The sequence below is a fragment of the Pipistrellus hanaki genome (assembly GCF_964339955.1).
Source record: "Pipistrellus hanaki genome assembly, chromosome: 1".
In the NCBI taxonomy this organism is placed as follows: domain Eukaryota; kingdom Metazoa; phylum Chordata; class Mammalia; order Chiroptera; family Vespertilionidae; genus Pipistrellus; species Pipistrellus hanaki.
Window position 1 is genome coordinate 29,566,039 of NC_140503.1, and position 22,154 is coordinate 29,588,192.

The window sequence follows — 22,154 nt, forward strand, 5'->3', positions numbered from 1 at the left end:
TGTTCTTTAATTTTCAGCTGTTAGTGAATACTCTGCAGGTAAAGTAGCTTTTTATTTAGTTAGATTTGTACTAAATAATAGTCTTATTTGTGAATGTCATGAATAAGTAATTTATGGATTACTACTAATTGTTAATAGAGTTGAAATCAACGGAACTTTCAAGAAAGGATAAAAACACAGTGACCATCAGCAGTCTTATAATGAGTTTTGTGTGCTAATTAAGAAAAATAATGCAGTGACATAATGAATGAACTGTCAAAATTGGCTTTCTAGTATTACACCAGTATAGTAAGACATGGAATGCCTTGGAAATGATCAACATACCATAACTAATATTTATGTTTCTTGGGTGAATAGTTAGTTGAGTTTGTTTTTGAAGTTGGAATATGGTATGTTCCATTTGAACTAATTCCAGCAGATGGGGTGGCTCCGTATAACCCCTGGTAGCTGCATTTGCTTGATATATAGTGGAGGTAGATGACCGAACTCATGTCTGCCTCAGTCTATATGTTAAAGAACCTATTAGGAAGGTTATTCCTTCCAAGTGGTCCCTCTAGTGTATGCTGTAGGAATGAGGTGAAAAAACAAAACTAATAATAAGCCAACTCATGTTACTGTTCTGCAGAGGTGATAATGTACAGGTACCAGATTGCTTTGTCTGAAGCTCATGGGAGACAACAGAATAAAGATGATCTTAAAGCCAAGGCGTAGATAGATCACCTATGGTGAGAGTATAGAAAGTGACAGGAATCCTGAAAAAAATCTTTCTAGCTGTGTGATCAAGAGCAAGTTACTAAATATTTCTGGGACTCAATATTCTATATGTAAAATAATACCTACTACACAGCATTGTGGAGAGGATTGAATGAGTTAACACATTTAAACTGCTTAGAACAGTGACTGTCTCAGTGTAAGTGCTTACTAAGTTTTTACTATTTTTATATATACATGATATGATTGGGATATGATGATTCACTCAAGATTTTCAGAAAGAACTATTTATTATGAAACAGGAAATGGCTCTTCATAATGTGTATATATTTTTTCATACCTGATCTGTCCTTGGTGCCTCTTGTTTATTTTGGTTAATTAATTCATTAACAAGTATCTTTTGACATTGTTTATAGTGTTGCAAATTCTGAAGGGCCAGATTGTCTGCAGGAGAGCATGGTATTTTCAGTAGAGGATAGATTGTGAAAAATAACTTCATTAAGAGCTGTGTGAATGAGGTTCTCCCTTCCCATCTGAGTCTGTGAACAATCTAAAGATAAAGCATCTGGTTTCATTGGAAGTTTGAAACATACACATTTTGTTTGTGCTCTCCATTCCCACAGAGTGTCTGGTGCATATTTTTCCAGATATAAGTAATATGAGAATTTCTGAGATCTAGATGAATGTAATTTAAAGAGACTCTCCTGAGCTTGCTGCAATTGGCACTTTTCAAAGAGATACCGTCATTTACATGCAGTGCTTGGTAACACTCAAGTCTTTGGAATTCAGTGGCTCAGAAACTATTGCTTGTTTAGTTTTGTGATACAGTGTGCACTAATGGTACAAGCAAGCAATATAAATTGTTAAAACTTCAGTATAAAGTATCTTCTATATTTATCAAGATATACCTCCTTCCCCCCCAATTGGGTGATAAGGCTTGCCTTATGATCCTTGTGAAAGTAGAATAGAAGTGCCTGGAGGGGCTTGAAATAATTTTATGTCTGACATTCCCATTGTTAAAATTAGGCCATTGAATAAAGCCATTAGGCCATTCCATGAAGTCTGTGCAGTAGTATAAATATGTTTCTTCATGGTAAGCCCATTAACCTGTTAGCAGCCAAGGAACTTAACCACATTTTCAGAAGGAAAGCCAATTTCTTGTGGCTATGGAAAGGTCATGAGCACTGGGTGTGATTGTGGTGAAAATACTGTATGCCTTGGGATTGGAGGTGGGCTGTGAAAAGAGTGGTAGAGGATGAGGAAGACACATTCATTGCTCTGATCTCATTTCTGCTGCTACATATATCAGTCTAAATTAATGTCACATATATTCTATTTTGCTATAAGATTATCATACCTTTTCGTTCTATTAATGAAGCTGTTTCTACACTGTAGTTATTGATTCATACTAATAGAACTGAATATCTTGCAGCCTTAGTTTTCCCATCTGTAAAATGCTACTTTGCAGGATTTTTGCAAGACTTAAGTGAGAGAACACGTGGAGGTCCTGGCTGGAGTATTGTAGATCCTCTCCAGGTGCTTTCACTTTTCTGTATTAATTTAGGTACTTAATTGTATTTTCCTTGTAATTTTCCTCTTATTTATATATGTTAATTTTGCTTCTCACCAGACTGCACTTTTTTTTTTTTTTTAGGACAAATATATTTATTTTTCATTCTCTGTAGTATGTGCTCTTATATAGTACATTGTACCTTTTCTTCATAGGGCAACCTGTTTTACTTTTATCTATTTATTTATATGACCATTTAATTGAGTTTTCTTCCCTTTTGGTCTGTAAGCTTCATGAAGGCTAGGATCTGGTTTGATTTTGCTCAGAAATGTATACTTAAGACCTAGATTAGTGCCTGGCATGTAAAAAGTGTTCTGTAAATATTTGTGGAATGAATGAATAAATGATTGATTATTAAGTTAAACATAGTAGATTCTAAGCAAATAAAGGTTTGTTCTTGTAAGGTTGAAACTACCTATCATATTCCTTTCACACTTAGCCTGAGGCCTTGTTGGAGGCTATAAAAAGCTTGTAGAATTTTAGTTAAAACCTTAGATCTTTAATAGGGTGTGTAGAAAAGCAAAAAGGTTTGCAAAATACTTTGAAGTGGTTAAGAACTTAATGTTATTTTAGTGGAAGGTCAATAATATTGATATGAATATGTTATTGTAAAGAACTCTTCAAATGTAAATTATTATTATTACTTTTAGCTTGTATTTATAAGTGTTAACATCTGTGAATATTAATATTAATTCAGAATTTAGACTCAAAGGACAGAGCTGTCAAACATGGCTTTTTTTCTTTCTTTCTTTCTTTAGTAAATTAAGCATAAACTGGATTGTATCTGGAGCAAGCTCTGGGGATGTGTGAGATCTGGCTGTGTCCTGGTCTTGGCAGTGCTCATCCAGATTGTTGAACTCTATAAATTCTTGTTTTTCTATCTCAGATGCTCTATTAGTCTGTCATTCATTCATCCAAACACTAACTTTCATCGCCCTTCAGGATTTTGACATGTTGCTGATGCATGTTCTGACAGCTGAATCGTTTCACATATTGAATTGAGTCAGCATCTTCATTTTTCCTCTAATCAAATTACCTTTTTATTTTGAAGTAATCTCACTGGATATTAGGTCAAGCTCAATATTTTCTTCAAAAAAGGGTTACACAATTGGACACACAAACAAAGGGAAGGGAAGAAACCCTATGTATATATTAGCAATTTATGTTTATCTGTTCAGTATTGTTTTTAAAAGCTGACATTTATTGAGCATTTTCCATGTGCCAGGCATTGTGTGAAACATTTTATGTATTATCGCATGAAATTCTTGAGCTAGCACTATGACAGAGCTACTATCCTTAGACTCATTTACCAAGGATATTAAGGCTCGGCAATGCTTTTTTAAGGACATTTAGCACCTGAAGTTTATTGAGCACCTGAAGAGTTCCATTGTTCTATGTATTTTTATTTTTCTTCACACACTTAATCCTTAAGTCAGCTGTATCAGGTAGGAACTATTATTATGCCTTCATTTACATATGAGGAAACTAAGGCACAGAAACTCACTTATGGTTTCCAGGCTAGAAAGTGGCAAAGCCTGGTTTAGAATCCAGACAATCTGATTTTTACAGAGAGGAAGGGAGAGAGATAGAGAGCTAGAAATGTCGATGAGAGAGAAACATCAACCAGCTACCTCCTGCACACCCCCTACTGGGGATGTGTCCGTAACCAATGTACATGCCCCTGACTGGAATCGAGCCCGGGACCTTTCAGTCTGCAGACCGACGCTCTACCACTGAGCCAAACCGGTTTCGGCTACAAAATTTTTATTAAAATGTTTCTTACATACTGTTATATTGGCTGGCTGCAAAAATATTCCTTGTGGGCCACATGCAGCCCAGGGTGCAGCAAGTTTGAAATGCTTGCTCTATTTTATGTTTGACAGTACTGGTTTTTGTTGTTTTGTTTTGTTAAGCCTTACCTGAGGATATTTTATTTATTTTTATTTTTTTAGGGAGGGAGGGAAAGAAAAGGGAGACACAGAGAGAGAGATAATGGGAGAGGGAATCATCGATGTGAGAGAGACATGTTGATTGGTTGCCTCCTGCACTTGCCCAGGGCAGGGATCAAACCTGGTCTAGTATATGCCCATTCATTCCACAAATATTTACAGAACACTTTTTACATGCCAGGCAAATAAAGAGTTCTTTACTATATGTCTGAGACCCTTTGGGGTGTGGGCTGGCAACTCCAACCACTGAGCACACTGGCCAGGACGACAGTACTGTTTTTATACATAGTAGGAAATAAGGTTTTAAAAGGGTTTCTTATTTCTTAGTATGGTGATTGAAATTAGAATTTTGGATTTCCTTGACCATTATAGATGGGCTTACATTTATGATGTATAGGTGAGTTCCACAATTAGTGGGGTATATTATATGCCATCGTTGGGTTTTATTGTCCAGATTATGACCTTAATTATAAATGTACACTCTTTATTACTCTTGGGATTAAACGCCATTCCACTATGGTCACTCAGTCTTGTGTCCCTCCTAGGAGTTTTAAGATTTCATATTGAAAATTCCCAACTGAAGTTCAGAAATAGCACCTCTAAGCTCGCATTACAACATTGGATTGACTCTGTTTTCTATCTTACATGCTTTAAAAAAAAGTTTAATGATGTCTTTGGTGTCAACTGTAAGTTGTAAAGTAGCAGACAGTGGGTTTAATCGATACTAATGTGATATCTATTTGTCTATCCACTCATCCATCTATCTGTTTTTAAAAAATAAGTTTTATTGATTTATTTTACAGAGAAGAAGGGAGAGGGATAGAGAGTTAGAAACATCGATGAAAGAGAAACATTGATCAGCTGCCTCTTGCACACACCCCAGTGGGGATGTGCCCACAACCAAGGCACATGCCCTTGACCAGAATCGAACCCGGGATCTTTCAATCCCCAGGCCAACACTCTATCCACACAGCCAAACCACTTTCGGCAATATCTGTTTTTAAACCTCATATCATAGAGTTAAAATAGCTGCTGGTTCTTCCCATTCTGAACTGATTTATATTGATGTTAACCCTCAAAACAACTGGAAAGTAGATAGGCCATTTTTATCCCTTGTAGATATAATCTCTTGGGGAGAGAGGAACCCTCAATGAACTGAAATACTTGAAAATCATGTGTTCTTCTATTGCATTATTTATTTTTTTGTAAGGAGGGTCAACCAAAAGGTATGTGCTTGTGGAAAATCTGTAATTCCATTAATTTATTTCTTTACCTTATAATCATGGCATAAGTAAAGTGCTTTTTGAAGATTTTTATTGCTCATACTTGTGAATGCTGCTGAAAATTGGCCTTCATCAATTCTGACTCTTGGACATATCCTGGAAGTTTGTTCTGTTAATTCCTTTTTACTAGATTATGAGTTTATGATTTGCTCCTTGTCTTAAAAGACAAGTACAGAAGAGAAGACAAGTTATGGGTTATTTGAGGGTTTTAAAAAGATGGCCTTTGTTTAATTGACGTTTGACATTATTTTTAAAAATATATTTTTATTGATTTCAGAGAGGAAGGGAGAGAAGGTAGGATTGATAGAAACATTAATGATGAGAGAGAATCATTGATTGGCTGCCTCCTGCACACTCCCTACTAGGGAACAAGCCCACAACCCTGGGCATGTATCCTCGACCGGAATCAAACCCAGGATCCTTCAATCTACAGTCCGACAGTCTATCCACTGAGCCAAACTGGCTAGGGCAAAGTTTGACATTATTAAAATAAAATTTCATGCCTGGCCAGTGGTTGAGCATTGAACTATGAACGATAAGGTCATTGTTCAATTCTGGTCCTGATATTTTTTATATTGATTTTTTTTTTTTTTTTTTTTTTTTAAGAAAGAGTGGAAGGGAATTAAGAGAGAGAGAGACATTGATGTGAGAGAGACATTTGATTGGTTGCCTTCTACATGTGCCCTTGAGTAGGGGAAGGGATCATGGAACCTGCAGCCCAGGTATATGCTCTTGACTAAGAATCGAACCTGTGACCCTCTGGTGCACAGACCGATTTTCTAAACACTGAGCAACATTGGCTAGGGTGACACACAGAAAATAGTTTTAAAATTAGGAATTGATCACATACTGTATGCTGTAGATACTTGATAGATATTTGTTAAATGAAGGGTAACTTTTTTTGAAAAGCATTTTCCACCTTTTAGATAGTCATTTAATACGCACTCAACCCTGTCAAGTACATTTTCTCAGGTTTACAGATAAGCAACCTAATATTCAGAGAAATAAGTGCCTTGTTCAATGTCACCTAGGAAGCAGTCAAGGTACAATTCTAGTTCAGAACCATAATCAATGCTGAAGTCCTTGCATTGTTTCACAAAGACACAAGATTTCAGTTATTAGTCCCTCACTCTTCTGGCCTCTCTCTTTCATTTTCCATGAATAAATGTGTGAATAGTGCAAAGTCCATGCTCTTTCCACTAGACTTTTTACTTTTAGTTGCTAATCATAAAATTGACAAAATTATTAGGTTCTTTTACTATGGAGGGAATTTCCAAATTATACTACTTTATTCATGTTGTGCATTCTTCGTTCTGAATATTTTCCTCTAATCCTTGAATATAACCACTAGAAGCCCGGTGCATGAAATTCTGCACTCAGGGGTGGGATGTCCTTCAACCTGGCCTGTGCCCTCTTGCAGTCCAGGAGCCCTTGGGGGATGTCTGACTGCTGGTTTAAGCCCAATCTCTATGGGGAGCAGGCCTAATCTGGCAGTCAGACATCCTTAGCACTGCCATGGAAGTATTAATAAATTATTAGGGGCCTGGTGCACGAATTGGTGCATGGGTGCGGTCTAGCCAGCCTGCCCCAACTAGGGAGGTTGGCCACTGGCCCCACCCTGTTTGGGGCCTGATTGGGGCCAGGCCAGTTGAGGGGTGGCACAGGAGGTCGGCTGGCCACTCAGCTTCCGATGGGGTAGAGGGAACAGATCTGTGGCTGGGCTGGCCCGAGGGAAGGGGCTGCGGGAGATTTGAGGGGCTTGATTGGGCCAGTTGGCTGCCGCCATAGTGCGCTGTTATAGTGACTGGGTCGATTTAGTTGTTTCGTTGATCTGTAGTTTTGGTCGCTTGGCTTTTATATATATATAATAGATTAGGAAATAATTTATCAAATATATTATATTAAACATTTTTTTTTCTATTCAGTAGTTTTATTTTAGAGAAATAAAGCTTTGGTTTATAATAAAAAATGTGGAAATAAAATTCAACATATAGAATTTACTGATTCAAACTGCTTTTATTACATGCATACCATATTCTAGAAACTTCTACCATGGGATAGATATTAAAAGATAACCAAGACATAAGGTTCACTGTTTAAAAAAAGTCCCAATATAATGTGACAAGTTTTTGAATGGAGGTTTGTATAGAGTTTTATGAAAATTTTTATGTTAGAGAATTTTTAGGGACTATTTTGCTTCTGGAAAGTGAGGTATTCCTATACTATGGCTGGTACGTGATTTTCTCAGCTTTTACTGTCATCTAAATACACTTGAAATTAGCACTGTCATTAACACTGTTTCCCATGCTACTAGAAATGTGTTGGAACACTAATGATATTGCCCAGGGATTCCCAAATACAGGCCTGTGGAAAAGTTGTTACTGGTATTCAAACTGATGAATAGAGTGGATCTAGAGACATGGAAGCATGGAACGGAGTGTGGAATCTCTGAGGGTAGGTGGGTGGGAGTAATCAACCAAAGACCTTGTATGCAAATATGCATTACCCAGGGACACAGACAGTAGGGTGGTGAAGGCCTGAGGGTGGGGTGAGGTGAGGGGGGGCTGAAGGGGTTCAATGGGGGGGAAAGGGAACTTTCAAAAATAATTATTAAAAAAGAAAAGAAAAAAAAAGAGAATAGTTGTTACTGGCACTGAATGAAGTAAAAAAGAAGTAGAAGAGAAGGAATTTAGAGGGAGAGAATACATGACTTTGTGTGTGAGTGTGTGTGTGTGTGTGTGTGTTGTATAGGATTGCCAAGCCTGCTTTTTAAGGAAGGATGGTTTTTTAGTTGGAGATTGTGTTCTCTTTTCTTTTTCAAAAGGTCTTTTTATGAAATTATAGTGAAAATAAATGGTGGCTAGTTATTATTTTAATACCTTTACCTGGAGGGGAGAAAAAAAGTGACCTTCTACTTTTTGTAATTTTAAAATTATGTAAATAAGTTATGTGAAATCCTCAAAAGAGGAAACCACTGACAGAGGTACTTTATTTATTTATTTATTTATTTATTTATTTATTAAATATATTTTATTGATTTTTACAGAGAGGAAGGGAGAGAGACAGAGAGCTAGAAACATCGATGAGAGAGAAACATCGACCAGCTGCCTCTTGCACACCCCCCACTGGGGATGTGCCCGCAACCAACGTACATCCCCCTCACCGGAATCGAACCCAGGATCTTTCTGTCCACAGATCGACGCTCTACCACTGAGCCAAACCGGTTTTGGCTATTTATTTATTTTTTAAATATATTTTATTGATTTTTTTACAGAGAGGAAGAGAGAGGGATAGAGTTAGAAACATCGATGAGAGAGAATCATTGATCAGCTGCCTCTTGCACACCCCCTACTGGAGATGTGCCTATAACCAAGGTACATGCCCTTGACCGGAATCGAACCCGGGACCTTTCAGTCTGCAGATCGACGCTCTATCCACTGAGCCAAACCGGCTTTGGCTGTCAGAGGTACTTTAGAACACTGTATAATTCTTGCAACCACCCCTACCCCCTCCTTTTTATTTTTTTCTTAACCAAGCATGCTTCAGGAATTTATTGTATTGAAAAGGCCCTGGTTCTTATAATCCTGGTGCTCCGTCTCTGGAGATAAGCCCTTAGATTATGAATTAGTATTAGAGAGATGGACAGTATTAGAGGTGTCAGTGGCTTCTGTCCTGTGGGTGAACTTGGTGTCAGGAAAGTAATCTACACCTAAAATTAGGGATTAGATCAATTTAAAATGTTTTATTTCTTGTCCTGACAAATTTCAGTGACTGCCTTGACCTCAGATGATAAAGCATGAAAGATAGCTAATGAAGGGTTGGAAGCAGAAATACTTATCAGAGGTTTTATAATTGTATGTCATGTGTGTGTTTCTCTCTATTTATTCTGATTGGAACATAGTATCAAAAATACTGCGAAAACCCTGAACTCTGTAATTTTGCTGCTTAGGCCACTAATCTGCATCAGTGGTGGTGACCTTTGGGTCTTGGTTACAAATTGCAGAGCACAAGTTTGTTGGCTTTTGGGAAAGGCAAACTGAAGAGATCTATGCAAGAACAATAATAAATACATGATGGTTGTCCATGCTGGGAAGAATAATTAATATTCATATACTATTATTTTTTAAAACTATAACTTACCTACCATTGTTCACTAGTTTAAGGCTGATTTTATGTTGTTTAAGTTTTTAAAACATTTAATTTCTTTTAGAAAAGTCTACCAAAATTTCCCTTATTTTTAGGTTACAAGTATCTAAGCATGACAATTTATACATATCTCCAGTGGTGGTGGTGGCTATTAGTTGCTGTTATTTATCACAATCATCATTGTTGTTCTTGTTATTGGTGGCTTCTGGAGTAAGACTTCTTGGGCTTGAATACCAGCTGTAGTCCTTACTAGAGGGAAATATTGGGCAAGTGACCTAGCTGTTCTGGGCCCCAGTTTTTTCCATCTGAAAAACTGGGATATTAATAGTAGCCACTCATAAGGTATTCTGAGGATTAAATGGGATAATGTATTCCAGGAGCTTAATACAGTGCTTTGCAAAAGCAAATGTTCATTATTATTGTTGTTATTTTTACAACAATATATATCAGTTGAAATATATCAGTCCTGGCCTTTTTTGCCTTTCAGTTTGTTGTTTAATACTCATACCCTTAGTCTCATTCTTTTGATATTATTCGTGATATTATTCCATGAGACATGTTTCGAACCTTTAAAAGAAGTGTATGCTAATGATCAGCAAAGTGCTTTTAAATTTTCCTAACAGATTGGAATAAGTTCTAAAGGCAGCCAACTCTACATTCATTTACTTATAGTTGAGGCCAACTAGGAAGACTTTCACTCTTGGAGATGTTTTCGGGGGCTTTCCTTTGCTTGGAAATGGATGTTTTCACTGATAGCTTTAAATAAACACAGAGAGAAGGATTTCAAAGGTGAAGGAGATTAAAGAAGGATTTTAAAGTTATTACTTTAAAAACAGTGATTTTCAACTGTGGCCACACATTGAAGTCATTTGAAATACTGCCACCACCAGCATCAGCAACAAATGTTTTTGAACCCACTACTCTGAATACAGTAATAAAGTAATTGGAATATTCAAGTATATAATAATTTTAGCTAACAGGTTAGTTTCTTACTTGCTCATTTACATGGAAGTATCTGTATAGTCATGTTATACTTGGTACAGTTCATAGGACATGAAGCCCAGTTCTATTAATTTGATTCATTATAAAGATTTATAAGTGTCTCCTTGTTTTTATGAAATATTATTGGTTATATCTATAATTCTTTGGGATGTCAAAAGCAATTTCTAATAGAAGCATAGTTCCACTAGTAAAATAGGATTCTTTTTAGTTTTCTTAAAATACGTGCTACGAAAAGGGACTGCTGCTCGTATCTATGTATAGAAGTAAAGTTGGTGGCAAGGATTTGGACATTCAACATGGACAGGGAATTAGGCACTTTATCATATGTGTTGATCGGCCATGTTTCAGTCATTCAAGGCCAAGTCAACTTAATATTTTATTTTAATTGTTTAAAACAGTTTATGACTTAGTTTTGCATCCTTTGAATTTTATACAAATTGAATCATATTATATGTATTCTAAAAGTTGCTTTTCTTCACTCCATATGTTTCTTAATTTTGTGGATAGTTCTGGTTTCTGTTTCTATTCTAGTGAATACCTGTTGATCACATCTTACTTAACATCTTGTTTTCCATTTTTTATTGATTTCAGAGAGCAAGGGAGAGGGAGAGAGAGATAGAAACATCACTGATAAGAGAGAATCATAGATCAGCTGCCTTTGACATGCTCCCTACTGGGGTGGAACTTTGCAAACCGGGCATATGCCTGACTGGGAATCAAACCATGACCTCCTTGTTCATAGGTTGATGCCCAGCCTATGAGCCACTGAGCCACTTGCTGGGTCAACTTAATATTTTAGTGCTCAGCTTTCCCTGGTACTATGGGACTAATTTTCTACAAATATAATCTTAATATGCCTTATGCAATTAAAATTCTCACTGACTTTATTGATGTTTGGAGAGTTTTGTATGAGGGACTGATAGCATACATGGATGGGGTTTGTACACCATAGGGAAAGTTCTAAGGTGAAGGGAATTGAAGACCACATTTACATACTCAATCTGTGTTGGTACCATTATTTTTTGCGATAATTGGAAAAATGGATGGATAATAATGAAAAGGCATGTGGGAGAAAATAACTATTAAAAAGGAAAGAGAAGAACAAGACAGTGAGATGTATAACTGCCATTTGTATCTGCCTCTGGGTCTGGTTCCATAGACATTAAACTTTTATAATTGAAATATTCTGAACTATCCAGAGTGTTTCTTCTCCCATCCTGTCCAATCTTTTCACATTCTACTTTTTCAAATCCCACCAAACTAGGGAGAGGAGAGCAAGGAGCTGGGGAGCAGCCTGAATATGTGGGGCAATTCAAGGGCTGAACATTACAGGAAGAGCCCTTTGCTTGGACTAAGTTAGGACATCTTTCAGCATGAATGGAAAAATTTTAAAAATTGTTGCCATGAAAGAATTAGCTCTTTGAGGAAACCTCTCCCTCTCTTTTTCTTTGAGTCAGTTTTGACAAGTTTTTTAAGAAGAGGAAATCACTTTAGAAGAATTTAGTCTGTTAAAAGTAGAAAGGAAAGCTTATTGGTACATATGTTAGTCTCTGGGGAATGGGCTAGAGGGGAGACACAGAAGGGTTTCAGCATGATCCTTTATGAATGGGGCATATTAGAGATTGATTTGTTGATTTCCTTCTCCATTCTTCCTCTTCACTTTGCACATACTCTGTTCTATCGAATATGGCATTACTCTTGTTGCATGGTGGTGAAGAGTCCAGGCTTTGGACCAGTCTGCCTGAGTTTGAATCCTGTCTCCACTACTTGTTAGCTCTGTGACTCTGGGCAAGTCCTTGAATCTCTTTGTCTTGGTTTTCTCATCTTTTAAATTGGAAATAGTACCTACTGATGGCATTGTTGTTGGGATTAAATGAGATAATAGTATGTGAAAGTGCTTAGAACAGTACCTAATTATGTACCTAGTACTAGCATTCAATAAATGTAAACTATCATCATTGTTTCATTAAGCAGGTGGATAACCTTCTTCACATTTGTTTTATAACATTACATCAATTTGGCTAAATAAAAAATACATTTTAACTGCTTAACATTAAAAAAATAGGCTAAAGATTAACTGCCTGAATTTTTCAAATAACCAAATATATGAATCTCTTGAGTATTATTGCACTGACCACAAAGATTAATTGTTGTCGTCACTGCTTAAATATGGTTTGCTTTTTGGAGAAAAGGTTATCATTTATAGATGCTTCATAATTCATATGTGTTGAGTTCTGGAGTTCTCCATGTGGAAGGTCTGGTTTTTAAGCCTTAATAAAGTTACTGCATCAAAAATAGGATTAATTAAATTTTCCCTTGAATATTTTAACTTTAATGTTACAATAATAAACTCTTTCTTATTCCTTAAACAGCATAAAAACTTCCTTTCAGCTTCGAGGTATGGGACCTGATTTAGAACTAAGAAAAGTGTATATAGTTAGGCATTGGTTAAGGGTATATAGTCACGTTTATGAGCAGCCTTGTTTAGTTTTTGTTTATTTTAAACATTGAAGTAGGTAACAGTTAAAGAGGTTTGGTCTGACTAAATTTTTTTAAAAAAAATATATTTTATTGATTTTTTTTACAGAGAGGAAGAGAGAGGGATAGAGAGTTAGAAACACCGATGAGAGAGAATCATCGATCAGCTGCCTCAGCACACCCCCTACTGGGGATGTGCCCGCAACCAAGGTACATGCCCTTGACTGGAATCGAACCTGGGACCTTTCAGTCTGCAGGCCAATGCTCTATCCACTGAGCCAAACCGGTTTCGGCTAATGCTAGATGTTTTAAAAATGATTAAGTCTAGGGGCATAGAATAAGACATGTCTCATGGCTTAACTCAGATTCCAAAGTCTTTGACTATAAGATACATTGGGCCTTTAGGGACCTATGGGGACAGTGGTGGGAGGGGGAACTCATTGATTAATAATGATTTCTAAATTTATAACTTTTCTGAGAGTGACAGTAATGTCATATACCTTAAAAAACATTGACTACCTCTTGTTCCCTTATATCTGGTAGAGAAATCCCATTTTTTTAGGTATCCTATCTACATTTTAGGTTTATCCTAAAATTGATGCAGCAGGCAGTGTTTTGGGGAAATTATCTATGAAGTCCTGAATACTTGGGGTAGCACTTGGGTTGTGAAGTGCAAAGAGGGGCAAAGGGTTGTAGAGAGTAGTCACATGAATTTTTGTCATTTTTGACTTCATGGACACGCCTAGCCCTTGCTGCTTTCTGCTGGGGCTGCTGATGGCGATAAGGTGGGTGCTGCTAGCTTTTGCACTTACCTTCAGGGAGCTGGCCCATCCTTTGAAGCTGCTGTAAAGCATTTACTGGGAGGCTGGCAACAAAGGCTGTTTGCAAGTAATTGGCCAAACCTTGTTGAAGTCCTTCATGAGTACCAGTACAAAGGAAACATGGGAGTGTGGTAAGAGAACCGGGCACTGTGCCAGCCCTATAATTCACTCATTGTGGAACCTCAATGATTGTCTCTACTTTTCTTTTTGGAAAATAGAGAATAATAATACAATGCTACCAGCTTGTCTTTAATAATGTTTTGAGGATTGATGAGATAATCACCTTAGATGAAGGCTACAGAGCTTACTCTGGTCATAATTTCATTGTCTTTCTAGGGAAGCTCCAGTTTGGGGGAATAAAATAGTGGAAAGAAGATAGGAATAGCTAGGTACAACTTAGTCGGTTCAACTTTAAGTTCAATATTTCAAGTTCAACTTTAGATCAGGCTTCCATTCTAGCTGGGGAATTTTAACCTAAAATTTCTAGGTATTTTTTAGAAATGACACAAAACCAAATGTTGGGCCCTCTGTTTGTGGGAAAAGATAGATTTTTATTCTGAGGATATATTAATAAGATGCTAGTGGTTTTCTTCCACTGCAAGGGAAGAAGATGGGTCAAAAGAAAGAGCATAGATTTAAGTAGCAATCATTCTTATTGTCCTAGTACTCATGTACTCTTTTGAGAGTTGGTATTACTTCATTTTGTTGATTTCTTTGACAAAAAAACTTCATAGATAGCAAGCCAAAGTAACACACACACACACACCATTCATCATTTGCTTTAAATACCAAGGATGTCAGCATGAAATTAAAATGAATTGACTGACATATCTGCTTTGAAATTTTTTACCAACAGTGAAAACTTCTTGCTTTTACCTTATAATGGGAACTTTGACCTTTTTCATTGTTTTTAACTTAAGGAAGTTGACATTGGGGTGTTTGGGTTAAAATTAGCTCCAACTCTAATGGCTCTTGGGATTTTGGTCAATCTTTGGTGTGGAATGACAAATACGGTCAATTATGTTGGTATCATAAATTTTCAAAGACAAATTGTCTGAAGTAGTGGATGTGGTATCCCCTCCTGGCCATATGTAACTGTTAAAAAACACTGTTGTCATGTGAATTCTTATTTTTTTTGAACTTGCTTTTGAAATAACGTTCACAGAGAATTCCTGTTACCTAGAAATTGATGACAGACTTATACCATTTCCTTTTTTTTTCTTAGACGTTCCATCCTCAGAGCAGCCTGAACTGTTCCTAAAGAAACTTCAGCAGTGCTGTGTCATTTTTGACTTCATGGACACGCTATCTGATCTTAAAATGAAAGAATACAAGCGCTCCACTCTTAATGAACTGGTGGACTACATTACAATAAGCAGAGGCTGTTTGACAGAGCAGACTTACCCTGAAGTAGTTAGAATGGTGAGTTTCTTTTTTTTCGCCGCGGACACTTTTAAGCACCTTCTATAGCCACTCACAGGTGTATTCATGGCAGAGGCAGGCCGCTGGAGGTCGCCTCCACGAAAGAGAGCCAACCTCCTGAGAGCTAAGCACAAGTAGCTGACACAGTCCTAGAATTTAAAGAGCACTATTTTATGGGAATGAAATCCAGAACTTTTCACCTACAATGGTTTTGGAGGAATCAGTGACTTCAAATTATGAAGCCAAGATTGCCAGGGTATTATTGGTTTTCTGGTTTTGGGAAAAGAACAGATACAGGAAAATCAACAACATTTTAGAAAAATATTCAAGCCTGTTGGATTTCTTGATACCCTTCCCCCTTCCTCATTGATTGTGGTATATTAGAAATGGCTTTATGCTTAATAAAATGTGATTTATAGAATCTAGTTAAGCCTCTCTTGGCTTAATAAGCTAATCATTCTCTTTATAATCTTGAAATCGGGGTGATGTCTTTCATTATTTTTGAACAATGTCTTGCACTTTGTGTGGTCGTTAGGAATTAAGAGAAGAAACATTATGAACTAATGCAAGTAACTTGCATTGATCAATAATTATATTAGTTTTCCAAAAGCTGGGGGAAAATATGATTTTCTATTAGAATTGTGTGGGCAGGTTGCCTTCCTGGGCACCCTGGAAGACCTGGAATCAGTGCATGCTTTTTGGGTGGGATTGGGGTTGGGGTTTGGGGCTAGTCTACTAACTGGCGAAATTGCTTTAGAGACCCAAAAGGTTCAGTTCATATTATCATAACATGAGAAACTGTGACTGATGTGTGAAGGCTATTTCCAAATAATATCCACTACATTCTTTAGATCCATATCTGAGTGTATATTGCATTTGTTGTTGATTTATAGTACTATAGTACTAGACTGTTTTATAGGTTAACTGTTAACATTGTGGCTCTTGAGCAGTGGTTCTCAACCTGGGGCAATTATGCTTCCCAGAGCACTTTGGCAGTGTAGAGACATTTTGGTAGTTACAGCCAGGGGTGGGAGGGGTGTATGTACTATCAACATGCAGTGGAGAGAAGCCAGAAATGCTGCTAAACATCTTACACTGCACAGGACAGCCCTTCTGACCCCTAGTCGTCTCCCCCTCTACCCCCCAATTGTCTGTAGTGCATAGTGAAGAAACCTTGCTCTAGAGTTTGCGTATTATCTAACTTTAACCCGAAGCTTAGGATGTTCTCTAGTGCACCTGCCTTCTGCAGAAGATGCTCCCTTGCCTTTTTAAAAAAATATTTTTATTTACTTAAGAGAGGACGGGGGAGGGAGAACTGGGACCCTTCAGTCCGCAGGCCGACGCTCTATTCGTTGAGCCAAACTGGTTAGGGCGATGCTCCCTTGCTTTTAACCTACCTATGTTCTCAGCCAGCAGAGGTGTCCATTATTTATAACTTCCTTCTGCATCTTTCTATGGATAGTTTATGAAAATGTTAGAATACAAGCATATAAGCATAAATATTGTTTTCTTGTAAACACTAATTTGTATTCACACTCTAACTTGCTTTTTTCACTTATCAGTATATATAATAGTATATGTCAGTATATATAAAGCTGCCTCACTCAATCTTAATAGTTCCATAATATTTCATTGTCTGGATATTCTATACTTTATTTAACCAATATCCTATGAATATCCTTGTATGCACAGCAGTGTGACCATGTGTGAGAACATCTATATATTTGCTAATTAAAAACACACACATTTATTTATTGATTTGAGAGAGAGGGAGAGAGTTTTGGACTGGGAGAGATAAAGAGAAAGTAAAACATCAATTTGTTGTTCTACTTATTGATGCATTCATTGGTTGATTCTTACATGTTCCCTGAACAGGGATTGAACCTGTAACTTTGGCGTATCGGGACAATGCTCTGAGTTTCCCAGCCAGGGCTGATTTGTTTTTTAATAGTCTTTCTTTCCCCCCTGTTTGGACCTTCATGTATTCCCTGCCACCACGCCTCCACCTCTACATTACCTCCAATCCCCAGGTCCCCACCACTAATTCTGATTCTCCCTTTCATTTCAGGATCTTAAAGTGCTACTAGTGTTACCCGAAAAGCTCAGAGTTTTCTCCTTCCTTAAATTCCTCAGCAACCTACCTTTTTTTTTTCTTTTTTCTTTCTTTAGCAAATTAGTTCATTTGTTGCTTTTTAAGTCTTTTCATACGCTTGTCTGATTTTTCTAATTAGATTCTAAGCACTTCTAGGCAAAAACTAAGTGTCTTGCACATTTCTGTGTCCTCCTAATGCCTTCTAGCTCAAGCCTATCTGAAATTGATTGAATGATTAATGAACCCTCTAAAAATGTAAGCATTTCAGGCATTCAAAACACTATTAAGACATTGAATGTTGGTTGTGGGTTCGATCCCTGGTTGGATTATGTACTGGAGGCAACCGAATGATTCTCACAATGATCTCTCATCCTCTCTCGCTCCCTCCCTCCCTCCCTCCCTCCCTCCCTCCCTCCCTCCCTCCCTCCTTCTCTTTCTCTTCTTCCTTTCCTTTATGAAGACAATAAAAACGTATCTCCCAATGAGGATTAAAAGAAAATATTGAATGTCATTGGATTCTACTTAGTTTTAAAATGTAGTATTTGCAATAACCTAAATACTCTTTCATTTTTATAACCAGCTTGGCTCTAAATCAGTTTTGATCTTTTAAAAGGAGACCGTTTTCTCTTCTCCCTTACCACCTCCCTCCACCCCTTTCACATGTACCCATCACACACACACACACACACACACACACACACACACACAAAAAAGAAAAAAAAAAAAAAGAAAAAGATTTCTATTGTGTGTTTAAAATATACTTGAGCCCTGGCTGGGTAGCTCAGTTGTTTAGAGCATTGACCTCATATGCCAAGGTTGCAGGTTCAATACCCAGTCAGGGCACATACCAATGAATGCATAAATATGTGGAACAACAAATCAGTGTTTCTCTCTCTTTCTCCCACCTCTCCTTCCCTCACTCTTTCTCAAATCAATTATAAAAATTAAAATATCCTTAAATTTGTGGCATGCACAGTATTATAGGGCATTAGAAAATTAACTTTCTAGCTCTAGCCAGTCTGGCTAACTTGGTTGAGTATCATCCTGTGCACTGAAAGGTTGCTGGTTTGATTTCTGGTCAGGGTTTGATCTCTTGTTGGGGTGTGTACGAGTGGCAACTGATTGATGTTTCTCTTCTCCTTCTCCTCCTCTCCCTCTCTCTATCCTTCCCTTTCTCAAATTAAAAAAAAAAAAAATTAAAAGAAAATTAACTTTCTAGGTGGTACTTTATGCTTCTCAGTTTTAATGTATATTTTTGTATCTCATGATTTGTGAAATTGCTAACTACTAGTTTTGTGTGGTTCTGGGACAATTATCATATTCTCAGAGAAGGATGTAATATAGTAGAGTAGAAAGTACTTTGGAACCACACAAACATGGTTCAAGTGTTAGCTCTGGCCACATTTGCTTCATCATCTTGGTTGTAACTCTCCATCTTTGGGGCCCTCAATTTTCATGTGGTGCTAAGAGGTACATAGAATGGGGGCAAGGTGGCCCCATCCTATGTACCTCTGCTCCATAAACAATCCATCTAAGTAAAATTGTTGTGCTTTTGTTTGTACTTCAAGGTTCTCACCACCTCAAATATATGTACAAGCTAGTAAGCATAAGCAGGGCGCTTACCGCTCTGTAAGAAGGGTTGGGACCAAGTCTCCACCTGGTCTCCTCTACTCCCTTCCATTTTGCCACATCTGAATCCCTTGTATATAAAAATTCTGGTGCTACTGTTGCTCACCTTCCTTATCTGTGTCTTATCTCTCTTCTGGGTATTTTGTCAGGATTTTTGATGATGTATGTAAAGCTCCTAGAACAGTGCCTAGGACAGCAGACATTCAATCAATAATATGGTTATGTTTTGATGATTTTGTTATTGGATGCTTGATTTAACCCACAGTTCCTGGTTGTGGACTGAAAATGCTCTATCAGCTAGATGTTTAGTATTCCGTTGCTTTAGTGGTTCTCAAATTCTTTAATTTCAAGATGATCCTGCCTGTTGAACAGTCACTGTCCCTACTTAGTCTTCTTTCTTGTTACTGTAAAATGAAACTGCTTTAATAGGATTGGTGGAAGAAATGTAGTGTTTTTATTTATTAAAAAAACATATTTTTATCGATTTCAGAGAGAAAGGGAGAGAGAGAGAGAGAGAGTTAGAAACATCAGTGATAAGAGAGAATTATTGATCAGCTGCCTGCTGCATGCCTCACACTGGGGATGGAGCCTGCAACCTGGGCATGTGCCCTGACCAAGAATTGAACTGTGACCTCCTGATTCATAGGTAGATGCTCATCCACTGAGTCACCACATCTGGGCAGTACCAAAAGCTTTTGATCCAACTTGATGGTACCTATACTTTGAGAATTGCTATGACAAGAAAAGAGTGATAGGTAAAAGTAATCTATGAGTTAATTGAAGTCTGAATACCACCTACAGGCTGCTAGAATTAAAAAAGAAAAACAACTATGTGCAAACAAAATAAAACAATAGAATTTAGTTCACTTGAAGAAGAATGGTGTGGGGTTGTGGAAAGAGCCCCAGACAGAATGTGGAAGTCACTGTCCGTATTTCTCCCTCACCTTCCACTTAACTAGTGGTGAGATCACGGGTAAGCAATTTCTTCTCTAAACCCCAGTATTGTCAATGGAGGGATTGATGATGATCTCTCACATCTTGTTAGCTCTGAAAACTACCAACTCCTTTGGTTAACACAGTCTTAAGAAATTTGGAATGGATTCTGCCATTCTTGAAGTGTATAAACCATTGGCCAAAATAGTTGCTTAGGTAAAGTGGTTTGTTTTATGCATTTCTCATGGGGTCATATCTGATGGAAAAATGAGAATCAGGACATTTAGTTCCTTTAGCTTTAGTTCTTTCTGCTTTGTATCTTCTCAAATGTCAGGCTTCTGTCCTTGAGGCAGTCTTTTTCCACATTGTGCTCAGGTTTTCTTTTTGGTTCTATTGCCATTCATCCATTTGAAAGGTTTCTTAGAATTTCTGACTCTCCCAGTATCTTGTGTTAATTTATTTTTACCAAAACTCGAACTATGTATAATAGTTTGCATTCTTTATATTTGCATATTTTTTCTTTTAAAAAAATGTCTCATGGGCATAGTTAAAATGTGTGACATTGCATTGGTGAAGACATTATTTTGATTAACTCCAGGTAAGATTTACTGAATGACTTAGAACCATACCTAGTGAAACCAGGAAGAGCATAGAAGCAATAGGAGAGTCTAGGCTGGGCTGCTTTAGCTCACTGAGAATTCAGAGAAAAGGGGGCCTTGGAGGCAGGTTCAGGGGCCAGGATGAGCTGCCGCTGCTCATTGTTTTCTAGGTTGGGATCCCTTAGAGGTTAGGGGATATGTGCCTGTTGGGGGAAGGACAGGTTAGGGAATGGCACTAGCATGCTCTCTGGAGGGACAGCGCATGCACGCTTATACATTTTGATGATTAAAAAAAAAAAAAAAAAAAGGGCAGGCCCCTACTCTGTCAACAAACTTACAATTGGGTAGAAAGTATACCCGTGAACAAATAATAAGATAATGTCATATATGGCAAGGAAGGAGTAGAGAGAAAGGGTGGTTGACCAGAGGTAGGTAGGAATGGTGAAGGAAGGTTTTACAAAGTAAGTTAAGCCTCACTAGGGTATTCAAGGTGGGTTCATATTTTTCAGGTGGCTGAAATAGTGTTGAAATGCAAAAGAGAATTAAATGATACAAGGGAATTCCCCAACCCCATGATATAGTCAGAGAAACAGTATATGCCAAATTGTTCCAGCATTAAATTGTGAGTGTATTCAGAAGTGGGAAGAGGTGAATGGTGGCAATTGAAGCCAGATCCTGAAAGAACTTTACAGACAATGGATAACCACTGAAAAGTTTTCAGCAACAGCTGTGTGACAGATTTCCAATGCAATGACAGTGGGTCAGATAGGTTGGAGGGGGCTGACGTGGAAGGCAGAGAGGAATCTGTTAGGGGACTGCTGTATTCGAGAAATTGTGTAGGGCCTAAACCAAGTATGGGTGTGGAAGTAAACAAGGAGAGAAAAGGATGGCTTCTGAGACACAGGAGGTAAAATTGGAGCCACTTAGCATTTGCATGGATGCTTAGAGTGTGAGAGGGGAAGGAGTCTATAAGAGCTTTGGGAGTACGGCAGTGTGTGGTGCCACTATTTGAGAAAAGTGCAGCAGGGGGGAGAGCAGGTTTTGGGAGGAGTTGATTTCTGATGTAACTTTGAGGGTATGGGAGACATACATGTAGAAAGCTGGAGATAGATATTGGTAATTATGGGAGTAGTAAGGAGAGAAAAAGAATAGTGATGGAACTCCAGGCGATACCAGGGAATTGGTGTGCGCTAATGCAGTGGTAAGGTGGGAGCTAGTGGGCCGAGGAGTGCATGACGTATGAGGTAGTCGAGATGACTGTAGATAATGATTGCACGCACATTGGTGGAATCTTGTCTGTACTGTCTTGATTAAAGTAGAATCCTGCCACTTCTCTCCTGCAGAAAGTTTACTTGTCCCACCAGTCATTTGCTGTTATTATTTTCATATTTTATCTTTTGTCTTTTCTTGGTTTCAGAGTCTGCCCCATTCCTAATCTATGGTTAAATCTCTAAATACCTAAAATTATAGAACATGTGATTTTCCAAAGCTAACTAGTTTTAAGATATATAAAATATGT

General features: G+C 37.6%; 1 protein-coding gene across 2 annotated transcripts in view; it reads left to right on the forward strand.

Annotated features, from left to right (window-relative positions):
• Positions 1-22,154, forward strand: part of PPP2R5E (protein phosphatase 2 regulatory subunit B'epsilon) — a 139,230-nt gene that overhangs the window by 44,165 nt on the left and 72,911 nt on the right. For both annotated transcript variants that reach the window (XM_084866826.1, XM_084866827.1), the window contains exon 3: positions 15,186-15,382. In XM_084866826.1, coding sequence (XP_084722952.1) covers positions 15,186-15,382 — 197 coding nt within the window. The remainder of the gene's footprint in view (positions 1-15,185; positions 15,383-22,154) is intronic.